At 38.0% G+C, this 18,600-nt stretch overlaps 2 protein-coding genes across 2 annotated transcripts in view; both read left to right on the top strand.

Moving 5' to 3' along the window:
- Window positions 1–18,600, top strand: part of LOC134006179 (zinc finger protein 208-like) — a 1,001,836-nt gene that overhangs the window by 795,642 nt on the left and 187,594 nt on the right. The gene's annotated exons all lie outside the window — the stretch shown is intronic.
- Window positions 6,127–16,650, top strand: LOC134006207 (acidic leucine-rich nuclear phosphoprotein 32 family member B-like). The gene is made up of 7 exons (XM_062445298.1): window positions 6,127–6,272; window positions 9,903–10,052; window positions 12,510–12,632; window positions 12,752–12,938; window positions 13,033–13,130; window positions 14,173–14,242; window positions 14,614–16,650. The coding sequence occupies exons 1-7, from the start codon at window positions 6,219–6,221 to the stop codon at window positions 14,688–14,690; spliced, it is 759 nt and encodes a 252-aa protein (XP_062301282.1). The 5' UTR covers window positions 6,127–6,218; the 3' UTR covers window positions 14,691–16,650.

Here is an 18,600-nt window from a genome sequence, read left to right as displayed (position 1 = left end):
AAACCAACAAGGTGAAAAACATGAGTGTGAACTGATATGTTTAAGTGGTATTGATATGACTGATATAAATTTATAGTTATAGGCACACCTTGTATCTAGGTTGCCCCATGATGTTTACTACACTGCTGAGTGTTTCTGGTGCATCACACCGAGTCACCATCAGTCTCCTCTGTCCCCGTCGTGGAGAAGGCACACTCTGTTTTTCCAGCCTGCCCTGACAGCTTTCCACTCTCCTCTCATTCCTCTCCTCTGTTTGCCTTCCTACTCCAGCATATGTCATTTTGCCTGTGCAAGGGTATACAGGCAAGATGGCTGTGTGACTCAAACTGCGGTAAAAACCCCAATTGAGATGCATAATCCGAATGCACTATATACATGTCCAAAGAATGCTCCTAAAACCTGAATAATGTACACCAACATGTCTTAATCAGAAAATGCTTCATTTGGAATAAAATCTCATTTGGACCGTCCAAATGAAATATGCTGTTTACATGACCTGTAACAAACTCTGAATATTGTCATATTCAGAATAGTAGTAGAATATTAGTGTGCATGTAAATGTAGTCATTGTAGAAGTAACACATGATGGACTCAGAACACTTATTAATATCCTGTTGTAGTTCTTTTTCCTTAACAGTTGTGGTGATATCGGATATAATAACATTTCGATACTCCAAAAGGTTCCTATTAAGTTAGTAAGCAGTCAGTGTTGATGGCAACTATTAGCTCTGCTAGTTCCCTCGAACATGCATCACATACAGTACTAGTGCTAAAACTGTTACTCCACCAAAGTACAATCTAGAGTATGTTTGTATTCTGTGTAAGGCAGTATTAAGGGGCCTGCTCTGACAGAGATCTTATGAAAGGCTGATGGTATTTATTGTTAATGGCTCTCACTGATGTTGACTGAAAGCTTTCAACATTCATCCCAATGGATGTTTTTCCCCTTGTGGAATCCAGAAAACTGTTAATCTTCTGCTTGATTGATATGAATTGTATTTTTGGAGTTTTTGCATTTTCCTTTGGTCTTTGAGTGATGTGACTCTTAAGGACAGTAGTAACCTCCAGTTCATGTAAAATCATTCAAGGGGTTTTGTATTTGATATAAGCAGAATCATTTTTAATCACACCATTTGAGTCAACTCAACTAGCAATAGAAATCTTCTGTTGGTGTTTAGAGGTTTGGTCAAAGAAACATAACACTCAAGAATTGTTTACTATTACGGTATATTCATGACTTGTTGGAATGGGCATGCAGTATTCAGTATGGTGCTGAGTTTATATCGACTCCATTGTACATACAAATCTGAAGAGGTTTCAAAGATCAGATAGAGAGCCTATGCTGTACCCAGGCCATCTCTGCTCCTGGGCACATAGGGAGCTAATGTCAGTCACCTCAAATTCAAACTAAAACATACATGGGTATTTAATGTGTAAACTGTGCAGTTAGATAAAAAGGCTTATGGTTTTTCTATCCAAACATTGGGCAGGAATCTGTGCTTGCATGACCAATGCTAATGTGCCAGATGTGGCTAATCAGCTAGCCTTTTGCTTCACTCAGTGTTCCTGCACGTACGCTTTGGTGACACAGTGTTGAGCAGTATACTTAAAAGTTAAAGTAAAGTATTTAATGCCTGTTACATATTCAGAATACATTCAAAATACATCACCTAATGGCCGAACTTTTGTAATCCCTGATTTATATTTGAGATGCTGTCACCTTCTCCCTGAGAAAACGAGTCTACCACTACATGACACACATCATACAAGTGTGCTGGTGCTGGTTAGCTTGCTTAAAAAAAATGATATGACCTTTCAACCAATAGGTACGATATACAACAAAAATACAACAACATTTTTGTGTTCTGAAGCTATGTTCTGAGTACAACCCAATTACGTTATGATATCAGATTGCCAGATTGCCACTGTAGCTGTGTTGCTGAGTCAAGACTTTTTTTTTAAACAAAAGAAAAACACAGAGATATTTGTCGAAGGTTTATTGTTTGTGTTTCTGAATCGGGTTGCACCCTGCAAGTTGTTGACAATTCTTTGAAATGGTTAGATTTCATAGATATTTTATAAAACCTTTTGTTCCAGGACAGGAACATTTAAGGATTCCTCTTAAAAGCTATAACAGTCTTTTGGACACAAACAGTAATAATAATAGATCCGAAATTAAAATGTGTAGTTTGACCAGGTCGCAGGGATTCCGTATTGTCAATCAGCAGTCAATAAACATTCAATATCAAGGCAATAAATTATAATGTAACAATAAAATCGAATGTTTCAATGAAAAGAAGCTGAAGGAAAACTGTTAAATAGGACTGTGTGATATACTGCCTCTCTATGAGCTTGGACGTCTCTTCCATTGCCAAAGCACATATGCGATGAAAAACAGCAACAACACAATCATAAACCAAGTCATACAAAAATAGTCTTTCTTTCTCACTCTTTCTCTTTCTACCATAATTACCTACTTTTCTGCATCTGTTTCAGGTTGTTGTAAAAGATGGGGGTTTGGAGCACATCTGTGTTCAGTGTTTTTCTTTGTTTTTCTTTCTTTTTTTTACTTTTTGTCTGTGAGTCTGTGATCTGTGAGTCTGAAAACTGATTTTCTTAGTCCGCCTGTGGAAAGTCTGTGAGCTGCATGCAACTGAACCGCTTTGCGTCCACTGTTTGAGGTGGTTTTCTCTCAAAATGTGGGGAGATATTTGTCCTGCTGGCTTTTTCTCGTATTGCAGTGAGCCTACAGTATGTTACCTGTTACTTTTCATTTTTACTTTTTATTTAGTTACTTTATTCATTGTTTTTGTTTTATTTTTTGTCTTTTGACTTGCTTAAGCTATATTTGTATAGCGCTGTTCTTTAAAATTACAAAGTGCTTTAAGACCTTTTTGAATTTTCTTTAATGTTTTTTTGTAATTTCTCAGAAATTATTCTTGTTGCACTTTTCTTCTTTTTTGTCTTCTTTTCTTTAGGTCTGATTTGCCCTCTTATGGCGACATGCATTCTAACCTCAATGAGGGACTTGTACAGTGTAACCCTCTGTTTTTCCTTTTCACCTCAATGAGGGTCAGACCTCGGCCACGTTGCCTATTTGAGTTCCGTTTCAACACTGCTCTCGTATTGACAGATTGAGCGTAGCACCCCAAAGAAAACATGCAGACTGAACCTTCAGTTATTGAGATTTCCTCAGAGGCACAGGAGCTCTGAAAGCAGAAATACTCTTATTGATTTGGTTAAACTTGCATAAGATCAGTCTGTTCTGGCCTCAACCAAAAGTTGTAAAACTCCATCTCTCTAACTGACAAGTTACATCATGTTTGTTGACTTTGTACGAAGTGTCTTCTGGTTGCCAGGCATTTAAAAAAAGAGCAATTTTCATGTATGTTTTGTTTATATTTTGACCAAGTTTGCAATTTTTGCACTGTAAAACAGGGTTGTCTTTGGCTCCACTCCCTTAAGTTTAACTCAACCAGTGAGATCGCTTCTTGCTCTTGAGCCACTTTTCTTCAAAAGACATGTTTGTGAAACTACAATCTGCAGAATGATTTCCAGGGTGTAATAATGTGGCCTTGGTCTGACCTGTTGATATGTTACATAATACTGTACGCCTTGTGGCTGTATAAAATAGCCCTGTGCTCAGTGTCTTCTGGTGAGCTACATATGTGTATGTGAATATATACACACCTTGTTGCTAATTTATTTGTGTATTATGTGAATTCATTAGGTTATTTATTTATTTATTCCTGCGTCCTATTTATTGGTCTGGCACCTGTGGCGTAGTTGACGATTGTCAATACATTGGTGTATGATGTAGAGAATGGGGGGAGGGGCGGAAATGAAGGTGGAGGGGGGACGGAGGGACTTTTGGGTGTGGAGGGGGTGGGTGGGGGTTTGTGGTCAATGCGAAAACCTAGCTGTGATACTAACTCTAACTGTTGCTCTCCTCGTATTGGATGATGATATAATCTAAGACCACTGTATGTATAACTGCTTGTCGTGAAGATGACCTACAATGTAATGAAAATAAAAAGTTAACACTACTATGATTGCATGACTCCACTCTGTTCTTCAAAGACAGACAGTTAGGAAACAGACCTACAGCACCCCTGACTGTCCAAAGGCAGAACTGCATCCACAAAACTAAAACGGGGAATATCACATTAAAGTTAGTAGAACTACAGGTGGTTGCCCAATCCATAACAAGCTTCTTTTACCCATTTTATTAGTGTTTCCCCACAAAAAGGGTTAGTGATGTTATTCATTTGAATGAGAAATGCTTTCTTTCAACAGATTGTTTATTTCAACAACAAAGTAGTAGTGCATGATGGTCTTTAACAAGGGCTGTAACAGTTAGTCAATGGCCAGATCATTAAAGGACACGAAGGACAAAAAAGACAAGTATTCTCAGTTTTTCAAATGTTACAATTTGTTGTTTTTCATTGTCATATGTGACAGTAAATTAATAAGGTTTAGGTTTTGGACTGTTGATCGGTCAAAATATGCAGAGTGATGCCATCAATGCAGGCTCTGAGAAACTGTGAATACCATTTTTCACATTTTTAAACAATTACTAATTAATTTTTCAAGAAAATAATCTGCAGATGAATTTGTGATAAAACAAAAAATCATATACACTAGTAGTTGAATCCCATATTTTTTGTTTATACAGTATATATAGGTCAACTTATTACTAGCAGTAACATAGTTTTGTGTTATGCTTAAAGGTTGTTTTTCTGCCTGATACTATACTAAAGCCTACAGAGGTAATGCATTTTTTAAGGATAAAGTACAAACCCAACAGTTACTGCAGGAATATAATTAGTATGGTAGTTTATTATGGTAATTTAGATAATCTATAAATTAATTATATGATACCAATAAACAAAATAGTATCAAATACTACACACAGTATCTGTAGAAACCAGTTATTTTTCACCAAGAATATCCTGGTTTCTGTCTTCTTTTTCAAGTTAATAATATAGAAAATATAAATTAGAAGTTGATTATAAGCTTGTTAGTAACGAGGGCTATGTCACTATGTCGTTAGCTGTAGAGATCTACCATAAATATATTAGTTTTTGTGTTGTTGTTTGTTCATGTTGTAATGAGCCTTTGTGGCCGCTGGGGGTGCCGTTGAGTCTCCTGCTGCCGTTTCCCTCCTTTTACAGATCAACATCAGCTGCATTTACGTGCTCCTCAAAAAACTCGGACTTTACAGCTCCTGAGCAGCAACGCAAACATGTGCAACACTGCACCTGCGCACCAATGTACAACATATATATTGTCTCTCTCTTATCTTTGTCTTCTCTCTTTTCCTTATTTAAATAATTGTAAATATTATACTTTAATAGGAAGAAGAGCTTGAGGAAGCGAAATTGCACTGCCTTCAAATGTCACCATCTGCTGTGCTCTTGTGCATGTACTAATAAATGCTCTTAAATTATCCGTTTTGGAATAATAGTAAATATTCTACCTTTTCATTCGATAAAATAACCTCTGATCTGCAGCTATAATAAATAGCACTTTATACATTAGGATTTCTTTTAAATTGCATTTCTCGTAATTTTGAGATAGTAAATAGATAAGTATGAGATAAAGCCTCCATTTTTATTTATATGTGCTTCCGTAGTAGCTAGTAAAAATAGTCATTTAAAACAAAATAGCCCTTTTTTGATTTATAAATTGGTTTTATTATTTTAAAGCTCGTCAGCATGTGGTGAAAAGGGCTAAATTCTGATGTTTTTCAAGACAATTGAAAGCGACAAACGGCCTGACCCACTTTTAACATACGTTACAGGAGCGATGGAGTCCCTGTCAAGTTCGACACAGATAAAAGAGAGCGGGACCGGAAGTCATTTTCAAAATAAACGTATATATAGAACATGTTTTACAGAGGAAGCAGCTGATTTGTCCGAGTATAAAAGATAATAAACGACAATAAACGTATGTAATGTATCGAGGATGGTGAAAGCTTAGCTGTAAACACGATTCCTTACAAAAAAAACAAACATAACAAAAGTCTTAGTTCGAGTTTCCGCTGTCGTCAAACGGGGGGCGTGTTTTATTGTGCAGGTCTTACCCGGAAGTTCTCCCTGCCTTTATTCTCGTTCGCTTCACGCTGGTTCCGCGTGTTGATACTGCAGAGAGGATCGAGGAGAAACAAGTTGTTACAAACAACTAAAAACCGGCCTAAAAAAAGAATAAATAGGAAAATGGACATGAAGAAGAGGGTCTCTTTAGAGCTGAGGCACCGGTCGCCGACAGAAGTAAGTTTGTTTTCTTCTTGTTTGTCTTTTTATATATATATTGTTGTGTAAACTTGACCGGCCGGAGAAGAAGAAGAAGGAGGAGGTGGAGGAGGAGAGGAGAGCACATGGCAGCGTGTCTGTCTGCATCTCTTCTCTAAAATAAAGTGCTTAAATATGAGCTACAGTGCAAAGATAATCATTTAAAGTCCTAATAAATTAACTTTTAAAAGGTTAATTTACTACTTCTTCTCACGTGTAAACAGCTCGGACACGCTGCTCTTGTTTTATCCTCATATTCTTATTTATTTACACTCAAATTTAGGGTCAAATTTTATTTTTTTTAATCGTTAATTGTCCCTAATATGAAACTAAACGTGCATGTGCGTCCCTGTTCATTGCGCCCAAGTGCACATCCGTGTGCGTTGTGGGGCCTGGCTAATATCTGGAACACCTCGTTATTTCCCCCCTAAGTTAAAAGGCGGTTTATGTCTGCGTTGTAAATGGCAGCACACATTTCTAAAATAAACACGCCACTATATTATACTTGATACTGATTTTTATCGTCAAATTTAAACATCTACTGTGGTTAAATATGTGTTAAAATAACTCACAAACAGCGTTAAATGTGTGCAAATTAATGATTTGTCACGATATGTTTCGTGTAATAAAGCAGGAAATGCTTCAATTTCAGTTTGAATCCTTTAATGCCGGTAAAATATGAATACATGTTATAGTTACAGCTCCGAACTTTAATGTGCATTGCTTCATAAATCTTTAAGTTGTGTATTTTTATTTAATAAACCTTAAATTGTGGGTTGTTGCTCCAGATATTAGACGTAGCCCGGGTCCATATATAAGGGCGCCAGCAGCGTGATAGCTTAGCGTGCTAACTCTGGTTACTACGTCTGCTCTAAAGTTAAACACTTGCCCCGCTCTGTTGCCCCCAAAGCAACAACAGACTAGTTTATTACCCACCGGGAGGGTTACTCACGGAGTCGTTACCGGGGAGATAAACGGTAAAAGCACCGGCGGAGCGACGGAGAGGTAGCAGCAGAGCTAACGTAGCTACGTCACGTGTGTTTGGGAGTTTACAAACAAGAGACTTTACCTCCATCTGGGTCTCTGTAGTCTCCTAATGTCTGTAGTCTCCTAATGTTTCCTTATATCGGAAGTCTCCTAATGTCTGTAGTCTCCTAATATCTGTAGTCTCCTAATGTCTTTAGTCTCTTAATATCTGTAGTCTCTTAATGCCTGTAGTCTCTTAATGTCTGTGGTCTCCTAATGTCTCCTAATATCTGTAGTCTCCTAATGTCTGTGGTCTCCTAATGTCTCCTAATATCTGTAGTCTCCTAATGTCTTTAGTCTCTTAATGTCTGTAGTCTCCTAATGTCTGTAGTCTCCTAATGTCCGTAGTCTCCTCATATCTGTAGTATCTTAATATCTGTGGTCTCCTAATGTCTGTAGTCTCCTAATGTCTGTAGTCTCCTAATATCTGTAGTCTCCTAATGTCTGTAGTCTCCTAATGTCTTTAGTCTCCTAATGTCTCCTAATGTCTGTAGTCTCCTAATATCTGTAGTCTCCTAATATCTGTAGTCTCCTAATGTCTCCTAATATCGGTAGTCTCCTAATGTCTGTAGTCTCCTAATGTCTCCTATTATCGGTAGTCTCCTAATGTCTCTTAATATCTTTTGTCTCCTAATGTCTCCTAATATCTGTAGTCTCCTAATAACTCTAGTCTCCTAATATGTGTAGTCTCCTAATATCTTTAGTCTCCTAATGTCTGTAGTCTCTTAATATCTGTAGTCTCCTAATGTCTCCTAATGTCTGTAGTCTCCTAATATCTGTAGTCTCCTAATGTCTTTAGTCTCCTAATATCGGTAGTCTCCTAATGTCTCTTAATATCTTTTGTCTCCTAATGTCTTTAGTCTCCTAATGTCTGTAGTCTCCTAATGTCTTTAGTCTCCTAATGTCTCCTATTATCGGTAGTCTCCTAATGTCTCTTAATATCTTTTGTCTCCTAATGTCTCCTAATATCTGTAGTCTCCTAATATCTTTAGTCTCCTAATGTCTGTAGTCTCTTAATGTCTCCTAATATCTGTAGTCTCCTAATAACTCTAGTCTCCTAATGTCTGTAGTCTCTTAATGTCTCCTAATATCTGTAGTCTGTCTGTAGTCTCCTAATGTCTCTTATTGTCTGGTCCTATTGGTCCGTTATGTGTAATAAAGATTTTATGACTGCATGTTTGTAATAAAGAGGCTGTTGATTTGTGCATAAGTAAGAAAACATGACATTTAATTAGAGCGTTGATACTCAATTCCTTCAAAAGGGTCTTAAAATGTGATTTATTCTGGTGTCTTTGGTCCCTTTTGATAGTAAACTGAATATCTTTTAGGTTGTGGATTTAAAAAGGACATTTTTAAGTTGTATCTTGGTGTTACGATGGAGACTTTTGGGGTATTTTACAGACCAAACAACTAGATCGATAACAAAACTGTCAAATAAAGTTGCAGATTACTTTAATAATCCAGATTAATTCCTAGAAGCCATAAATATACAACTTTAAAATGTGTTTAAAAAAATGTACGTTTTGTTTCAAAATTGTGTTTGTGCGAGACTAATCGATTTAATATCAACACTTTAGGCGGATCTTGGGCTTTACGATGGAGACACATGTTTCTGGTATTTAACAGACTAGACAACTAGTTTATAGATCGATAATGAAATAACAAATAAAATTGCAATCCCATGATTGGATTGGGTGTAATAAAATAAAGTTTTTATGACATGTTGGCTGCAACAAGATGTTAAATTGTACATAAGTAAGGGAACACTTAATAAAGGCCGACTGTTAAATTAATCAGCAAATTCTTTGATACTCAATTAATCATTTTGAGTATTTTATTAAAAAAGAAGTCTTAAAAGCTCTTCAAATGTGAATATTTTTTGGTGTCTTTAGTCCTTTTTTGACAGTAAATTGAATATTTTTGGGTTGTGGACTTAAAACAAGACATTTACGATGAAGCTTTTTCACACATTTGTTATTTTACAGATAAAACAACTTATTTATTTATAAAGTTGCAGATTATTTCCACAATCATGATTCATTTCTAGATTAATCGATTAGTTTTTCAGTGCTAACTTTTTCTCTGCTTGTCAGTTTTTTTTTTTTTATATTTAATGACTCATTTCTATGACTCAGTTTGGTTAGTCCCTAAAGAAGTCCCTAAGTCTTTGTATTAATGTGTTCAAGACAAAAACATGAAAAACCTCAGTGATTTTTTTTTTCCTTTGTACAGTTTAATTTAGTAACAGTTATTCATGTGGTTTCTCTCCCTCGTGATCTCTAATGTTTAGGGCGTTTCTTTTTCTTCTTCGCGGTTAAAAGCCAAGTGACGGAGATTAGAGGGCCAGAATTAGTCACACCGATACCACAAACATCAAATGAAGAAAATTAGTCTTCAAAGGGTCATTTTGAAACGGAGCGCTCTTGAGTTTGTAGCTTAAATCTAGTAAATAAAAGGTGTTTTTGTCGATTTAAATTATCCTCAGTTGTTGTTGATGATCTAAACACTCCCATTTTAAACCCTACTGGACTTGTTTTAACCCAAACCGGACTAACTCCCTCCCGTCCCTTCCTTCCCCTCCAGGTCCAGGAGCTGGTTCTGGATAACTGTCGCTCCAGCGAGGGAAAGATCGAAGGAATCACAGCAGAGTTCTCCAACCTGGAGCTGCTGAGCCTCATCAATGTCGGCCTGACCAGCGTAGCAGACATCCCCAAACTGGACAAACTCAAAAAGGTGAGAACTTTTTTTTTTTACAAATTGCTCTTCCACCAAGATTGCATCTGTGTAAATTGAGGCATTTGTAACTGGCATTCTCCGACAGTCTCTCACTCAGGCTACTATCTGTCTTATTCTTAATAATTCATACCGACCAATCAGCCTATTAAATGTTGATTATAAAATTCTTGCCAAGCTTCTGGCAGTCCGATCATGAAGCAGTTCTCCCTTCATTTATGTTTCCTGATCAGACGGAATTCATCAAGAACAAACACTCATTCTTTAATCTTCAACGGTTGTTTAATATTATATATGTAATCTATCTGCCGCTGACACTTCTGAAGCCATTATATCTCTTGATGCGGAAAAGGCGTTCGACCGAGTGGAGTGGAGATATCTCTTCTACACTTTGAATAGATTTGGCTTTGGCTCAAAATTCGTCACTTGGATACGACTTTTATATTCATGCCCTCCAGGCTTCTGTTACAACTAACAATAGTGAGTCAGAATATTTCCCTTTACGACAGTCAACTCGCCAACGCTGCCCTTTCAGTCCTCTATTGTTTGCCGTGGTCATTGAACCCCCTGGAATGGCACTCCGTTCCAACCCCCTTATGAAAGGTATAGTCAGATATGGTTATGAACACAACTTCCTAACTTGGTTTTCAAAAAGATTGATAGTCTAATTATGCTTTTTGTATGGGATGGGGAAACAGCTTCTGCAAAGACCTAACCTGACGGGGGCCTAGCATTACTAGACTCTATGTCCTATTATTGGGTTGCTAGTTTTAAGATTATTCAGTACTGGTTGCAGAGTGGAGCAGTGTCTCCGTCCCAGATGTGGCTGGAGATGGAGACAACCTCTTCCAGGCCGCCGTCACTCTCTTGTCTAGTTTACTCCTCCATCGAAAGCCCCTACTCATCCTTTACTAAAAAATATATGCCTTAGAACAACATTAAAGATTTGAAGTCAATTCAGACGACCTCTCTCTGCTCCGATGGCTTCAAACCCAACCTTTCCTCCGTCTATGGCTGATAGCGTTTTCTCAACATGGGTCTATCCTTGGTATCAAAAACTTAAGAGATGTTTATATCAACAACATATTTGCTACATTTGAACAACTATCAGCTAAATTCAATGTTACCAGACTTCATATTTACAGATTCTGAGCTATGTGCGGTGTATATATCCCAGATTTCCCACCCTTCCTGCTGAAACGCGGTTTGACCATTTTCTTACCCCGCTTCCTACTCTGAAAGGAACCCTGACAATAATTTACAGGAAAATAAGCTCTCTACAAACCACCTCATTGAATAAGATTTAAATCGGCATGGGAGGAGGAACCAGGTCTGGTCTTATACAATGTAAACTCATTCATAGAACACATTGGACCAAAGCAAGGCTATCCAGAATCTATAACAATGTGAATTCTAACTGTGTAAGATGTAACCAGTCACCTGCAGATCATGTACACATGTTTTGGCATTGCCCATTTCTAACTGGCTTCTGGGGAGAAATTGTTAATACACTGATTGAAGCGGAGCCCGTAATAGCATTATTTGGGGGTTTTCCAACTGTACTGCATTTGACCAAAATTTAATAAATATTGTGATCGCCTTTGTCACTCTGCTGGCGAGATAACAAATCTTGCTGAGATGGAAATCCCCTGCACCTCCATCTCACACCCTTTTGGATTAGAGATATTTTAAATTGCATCAAGCTGGAAAAAATCAAACATACCTTGGAGAGCTCTATAAATAATTTCTGGGCAGTGTGGACCCCCCGTCTTTTCTTACATTAAGCAACTGGGTTTCCCTGCAATTCCAAGTTAATAATTTATCTATTTAGTCATTTATTTATTTTCTCTACTCTTGATGCATGGTGGCGAGGGCTCAATCTACTCTGGTAGTGCAAAGGCTCAGAATGTGGATTGCACTGTTTTGTTTGTTTTGTTTGGGTTTTTTTATTATTGTTTTCATTTTATTTATTCATTGTTGTTCTTGTAGGTCATATCTTTCCACTTGCGTTCTTCCTTTCTCTTTTTTTCTGTTGTTTATCTGGTTTATACGTTGTTATATTGTTGTTCTTCATGTTAACTCATGCACCTACTGTATAACGTACGAGTGCACTTATTTGTTATTTAATGTGTATTGTACTAAGAACTCAATGACACTAAATGACCCCAGTGTATCTTGTAGGATCTTTTCCAGCTGCTATAATACATGAAACATGATGATATTTAACTAAAAACTAAATTTTCACATCACATGTAGCTAAATCCTAATCCTAGTTCAATGAAAAGCAGCAAAAACAAATTTTTAAAAAGCTGGAATTGACAAATCTTTGGCATTTTTACTTGCTAAATAATGGATTTGATCAATTGGTTGATTATCTGACAATTATCTAACCCGCTTAAATATCAAGAACATTTTTTTAAAAATTGAAATTAATCTCTTTTCTTCGTCCCTCTGCAGTTGGAGCTGAGCGACAACAGGATATCAGGCGGTCTGGAAGTCCTTGCGGAGCGGCTGGTGAACCTAACGCACCTCAACCTCAGTGGGAACAAGTTCAAAGACATCAGCACCCTGGAGCCCCTGGTGGGTGGAGTCAAAAAAACACACTGTCACCTGCTGGGAAATTAATGCTCACCATTAATCATTAATGAGCCTTAAATATCCAACTCATCATCAATCAAATCTGACTTTTTCCCCTCCAGAAAAAGTTGCCCCAGCTGAAGAGTCTAGACCTGTTTAACTGCGAGGTGACCAACCTGGCCGACTACAGGGACTCCATCTTCAAGCTCCTCCCTCAGCTCACCTACCTGGACGGCTACGACATCGACGACTGCGAGGCCTCCGACTCCGACGGAGAGGGAGACGGAGTCGAGGACGAGGACGAAGAAGGTGAGGGTTCAGCATCGAGATCGAGGAAAAAAAACTCAACTAAAGTCTAAATTCAAACCTGTTGTTTAATTTCCCTCTTTGTTGTTTTCTGCAGAGGGAGAGTCAGAGGACTTTGAGGAAGAGGAGGAGGAGGATGAGGAAGACGTAGTGGCCGAAGATGATGACGATGATGATGACAGCGCCGATGATGAGGTGAGTTTAGGATGGTTTTCAACAGTTAAAATCGAATCAAAACAAACTTTATTGTCCTCAAGGAGGAAATAGCAAGGTTAAGTTTAAAAAATATATAACTACTGGAGAGACAAACATCAGTACACATGAATCCAAGAGGTTCAGCTTTCCAGGTCCTTCCCATTGATGCAATTCCAAGACTGATTCCCAGAATGCAGAAGTATTTCACAAGTATTTTAAAATTTTCGTTATATTCAGACTCATCTTTCTTGAGCGAACACAAGAGCTGGGCACAGAGCGGGATGTTGTCCCTGTTTGACAGTTTAATATTTAAATGCTCATAGGTGCAATACCGCCAGTAACCAGCGGTGGCGCTTGTAGAGAAATCTCATGATCATTACAGCTACTAAACTCAGTCATAGTGTCACCATGTGTAACTTTATAATAGAGATAAAGCTACACAGATGCATCGTGGGAAAACAGAAACACATGAATAAATATATTTAGAAGAAATCTGGTTAATAAAGGGCTAAATAACCCATGTGGATATATTTTTATATATATTTTGCACTTTTTACATATGTTTTTCTCACATTTTCTTTATAATGATTGCACCCTTCATATTTGTATTTATATATTTATTTTTTTGTCTGTGTTTCAAGTAAGAATAAAGGGACTTTTTGGGTTGATACTTCAGGGGTTACAGATTTAGACTAAAGTACCGAAATTAAGTATCGGTACTGGTTTCAGTTCAAATGTGAAAGGTACTCAACCCTACCCATAGAACATATTTTCATTCAGTTACCTTGATGTAGGGACCATTGCCGATATGAAGCCCAACTTTGGAATGGTATTCAGCCTCCTTTCCAACAAACTGAGATAACATGGCAGCATTACAAGGCATCCAATGGATTCCTTAGATCATCTGCTTTCATATGATACTGGTTAAACTTTCTGAAAGATAGTAATGTCAGGAGTAGAACAGTCTGTTCCTCGTGTTGAAGAAAGTTGGGATTTCCTCCAGAGGAATTTAACCTTCGACAACCAACTTTTCTCCCTGTAGGACGGAGAGGTGAACGGAGATGTCGACAGTGAGGAGGATGACGACGACGACGATGATGACGACGATGATGGTCAGTAACAGTGTGGCTCTTTTACAACAATAGATTCATTATCAGTTGTGCACAGTTTAGTTCTTCTTCTAATTAATTATCTTTACCTTTTTTTGATGGAGAAATCATTTGATCTATGAAACAAAGAAACCAGTATAATGTCCTAAAATGCTAAAACATACAATTTACTATCAAGACCAAGCCAAGAAAAGCAGCAAACTCTCACATTACAGAAGCTGGAATCGTCACATTTGGGTCATTCTGCTTGAGTAATTCGTTATCAGCTTTTTCAACTTCCTTTTAAAGGGTTTTCTTATTGCGGTCGTCTGAATATTCCTTGTAACTAATAGTTTAATAATGGTGTTAAACTGTTTTTTTTGGTTCCTCTGCAGACGAAGACTCATCTCCGACCAAAGGAGAGAAGAGGAAGAGGGACCCCGAAGACGAGGATGATGAAGATGATGATTAAGGACCGACGGAGACCCTGCAAACCCCTCTGACCTCTTATCCGTTGACCCTACACCACCCCCCACCCTTCCCCCACTGACGCTAGCCCCCCCCCACCCCCACTCGGCCTCTGACTCCTGGGCTGCGTTCCATTTCTGTAGCTTGTCTCCTCCCACTGAGCCTTTGTCAGCTCCTGCAGACAAAAACATCTCCGTTCATTCATAAAAACAACTTTTTTATTCACATTCATTTCCTCCCATTTTCACAATTTGTTCCATCATTTTTAGTCAGTTTTTTAATTCCTATCCACAGCTTGATCCAAAACATTCTTACAGCCGCTAACAGATTCCCTTAAATGTAAGAAACCGTCAGCATATCAACAGTTTATAACATCTAATAACACTTTTAAACTACTGAATTTCCATAAAAGTTTCTGACAGTCGTCTAGAAGAACATGACATTATTATTTTTTATAGGCTTTTTTGTGAACTCAGTAACTCAGAAGTCAGATTTAAGACCTTCAAACTCTCACAGCAGAACTCCCAACAATTATTTTATATGTTAATCTGTCGATTTAGTGTCTTGATTTAATTGTTTTGTCTATTAAATATCAGACAAGTGAGAAAAAAGGCCTGAAAAAAGTGTAGTCTTCACATCGTTCCCATTTGAGAAGCTGAAACAAGAAAATATTTGGGGCTTTTTTTTTGTTTGAAAAAAAAAAAAGGTTCAAACGATTATTTGATGTTCTGTCAATCAACTAATCATTTCAGCCCTACGACAGATCAAACCTCGCTGCTTATTTAATAGAAAATGTGGCGCCAAATAAACAGCTTCTGTGGCATTAGTGGGATTTAAAAAATAACATTTTAGGAGAATCATTTGACCAAATTTTCACTTCAAAAAAGGCACTTAAACAGTTTATTATTGCCCCGTTCTTAAAAGTAAGTGCCAACCAGAACCTCAGTAGTGAGAGAGGAAACGCATTATATTGTAAATTATGTCAACGGGTAAAAATATGACGGACATTTGGAAATCTATTACATCGACGTATATTTTCAACATGAATTTTCTTAAGACAATCTTGCAAACACAAAAAAATTTAATATGTGATGGGGACTTGTGACAACTCTAAAGTCCCATTCCGTTACCAAGAAGCGAATGCATCACCAGTCGTAAAAAGCTTTGAAACTGATGCGTCACAAAAGTGAAAATTAGCTTCAGTCTGATTGTACAGACGACCCGTTGGGGGCATTAATACGCTTTTTTTTCCCTTTGTCTTTTTTAGATCATATAAGCTGCCAAATATTTTTTTTTGTACCATTTCGACAATTAACTATAATAGAAATTAAAAGTTTCATAAACTTTTTTTTTTTTTTTAAACTGATGAAATTTAAGAGAAAAAAAAGAACAAAACATTATATATTGATACATTTAGGTTAATGTCTGTAAAAGGAGATAAAACAAGGGCTCATGGGAGGTAACAGCTTCCCCCCCTCCCCAAACACCTCTCTGACATCATCACTCTGGGACTGAACCAATGGCTCTGATGTCATCACCCGACAGGCTCTGTGATGTCAGCGACGGACAGTCAAAGTGAATTGTCGCATGAAAATTTAAAAACATCTTTCAAAAAAACAACCCTCCACCCTTCCTCCCTACTCCTCGAGGCCGAGCGCTCAGGGCAAACTGTGTTCTCTCTTTTTTGCCAACAGAGCTTTTTAAAAGAAATATTTTTTCAGAGAAATTGTTTTTTTTTTGTTTTGTTTTTTTGTTTAAATTTAATTTTTGTATGATTGTCTGGGGACACACTGTCTCTTTTCTCTCTCTCCGCCTCTTTTCATTTCTTTCTGCTCCGTAGAGTTCAGTGTAGGTTGTGGTTGAAGTTGTGCATTTTTTTTTTTTTTTTTTACTTTCTGTAAGTTAAAGAAAAAACCAACAAAAAAATACAAAAAGGACTTTGTAAATAAAATCTTAACATTTTGCTCCTGGCGTCTCCTCTCTCGCCTTTTGTCTCCCTGAAGTTTCCCCTTTTAGAGTCGCGGCCATAGACTGTATATAAGAAATGGACGTAACATCCGTGACGTCACCCATTGGTTTGTGGACTGCTGCTCGGAAGCCAATAGTATCGGATCTGAGCAGCGCAATCTTGAAAATTTCAGTTGCATGCCGGGAAAAATTAAAACAGGGATTCTACTTATATGGGCATCAGGAGGAGCATGAGGCGCCCTCCTGAACCTGTGAACCAATCAACCTGTCAATCACGACGTAGCCACGCCCTAATGCATACCCTGCTTTATCGTCACATAAAATCAGGGAGGCCAAAATGTTCCAAATGAACATCCTGCATTGAAGAAGGCTTTAAACTAGCGATTGAGACCATAAACACATTTTGAAAACGTTTACTGAGGTTAGAAATCAAGTGAGAAGTTGGTGAATTCTCCATTGACTTGTATAGAGACGGAAGTCCTTTTGACACCAAAACGGTCGCCCCGTACGAATTATTACTGACACTTAATCTTCAGTAAAACTTTACCCACAAATATGAGAAATAAACTCAACGAGCTCTATTATGAACACCTGTGCAGTCTAATGCGATTCAATGGTTCTGTAAATTCCACTTTTAAGAAGCTTAAACAGGTGATAATTCTCTATTGAGATGGTGATGTACTGGAGAGCTTTATATTGGAAAGTTTAAATTTCAGTGACATGGGGAAAATATACATTTTTTGGGGGGAAGATTTGCCTTGTTCCTGCTTGTGTACCTAGTTGTTTTTATAGATTACAAACCTACAGATGAAAAATATAGCTAGCTATCAGTTTACCTCCATAGCTGACTTCTTGGTGGAATGACTTTGCCCCCCACACAGCGTTATGCAGAATAAAGGAGCAGTATTCCCACCTTGAACAGGCTATAAAAGGGTTTCCTGTCTCTCCCTCTGACCTGTCTGACATTCAGACATCTTTAGCACCTCACTGGAGACAGAACTCCATTACCTCAGCTTGTGGCAATGGATCTGTAGTTGAGGCATGTGGTTCTTATGCTTATGGGGGATGATTGAGGGATTTTAAGATGGCTGGCATGTATCCTTTAAGTGTCTTGTCCCACCTCAAGTGCATCGGACCCCCATCAGTTGCTTACAGAGCCAACAAGTCTTTAGACTACAGTGACCAACATGGCCCTCCACTTTATCCTCCAGCACCTGGACTCTTTAGGAACCTATGCCAGAATCTTTAGTGGACTTCAAAATGATCCCATTTCTCCTACAGGACCAGCTCTACCAGTTTATACCTGACTCCACCTGCAGGAAGCACATATCCAATTCCCAGACCAGCCTCAGTTCCCCTCAAGGCTGTCCTTAGTCAAACTGCATCGTCAGTCCATCAAGCTCACCGATAAGACTGCCTACAGATGGCAAGTTCTTACCTTGTAATTCGGTGCAGAAGAAACCAAAAGTGCAAGAAGATTCCTTGTCTGGTGTAGGTGAAGTTGCATTGTGGGCAAAGTTGGCACCAGGGTTTGATGGAGAAAGTCTGAACATACTTCAGAATACCTTTAGGTCCAAGTCTGATTATACTAGACTGTTTAGTTTCTTTGAAATACTTAGTTTTATTTAAGTTAAATTATGTAGGGCAAAGACAATCACACTTGTCATTGTTAATTGTTTTATTAAATCCTTTCAGACACTATACTTGATGTTCCAGAAGGGCTGAAGATCAGTTTACCCTGCAACAAGACACATGGGTTAATCACCAGAAACAGTAGGATGAGTTCAGGCTTCAGTTTGATCATTTTACCTCATTAGACCTTCTTTCCTCCTTTTGAGCCACTTGCTGGTGCAGACATCACAACTGGTGCTTCAGGAAACTCAGGGTCGTAAGTCTTGTGGGAGAAGGCCTGTCTATCTCGCAGGTAACCATTTCTGGACTGGATA

Source organism: Scomber scombrus, chromosome 23, assembly GCF_963691925.1.
Source record: "Scomber scombrus chromosome 23, fScoSco1.1, whole genome shotgun sequence".
NCBI lineage: Eukaryota > Metazoa > Chordata > Actinopteri > Scombriformes > Scombridae > Scomber > Scomber scombrus.
This window is presented reverse-complemented; position numbering and strand designations above follow the sequence as displayed.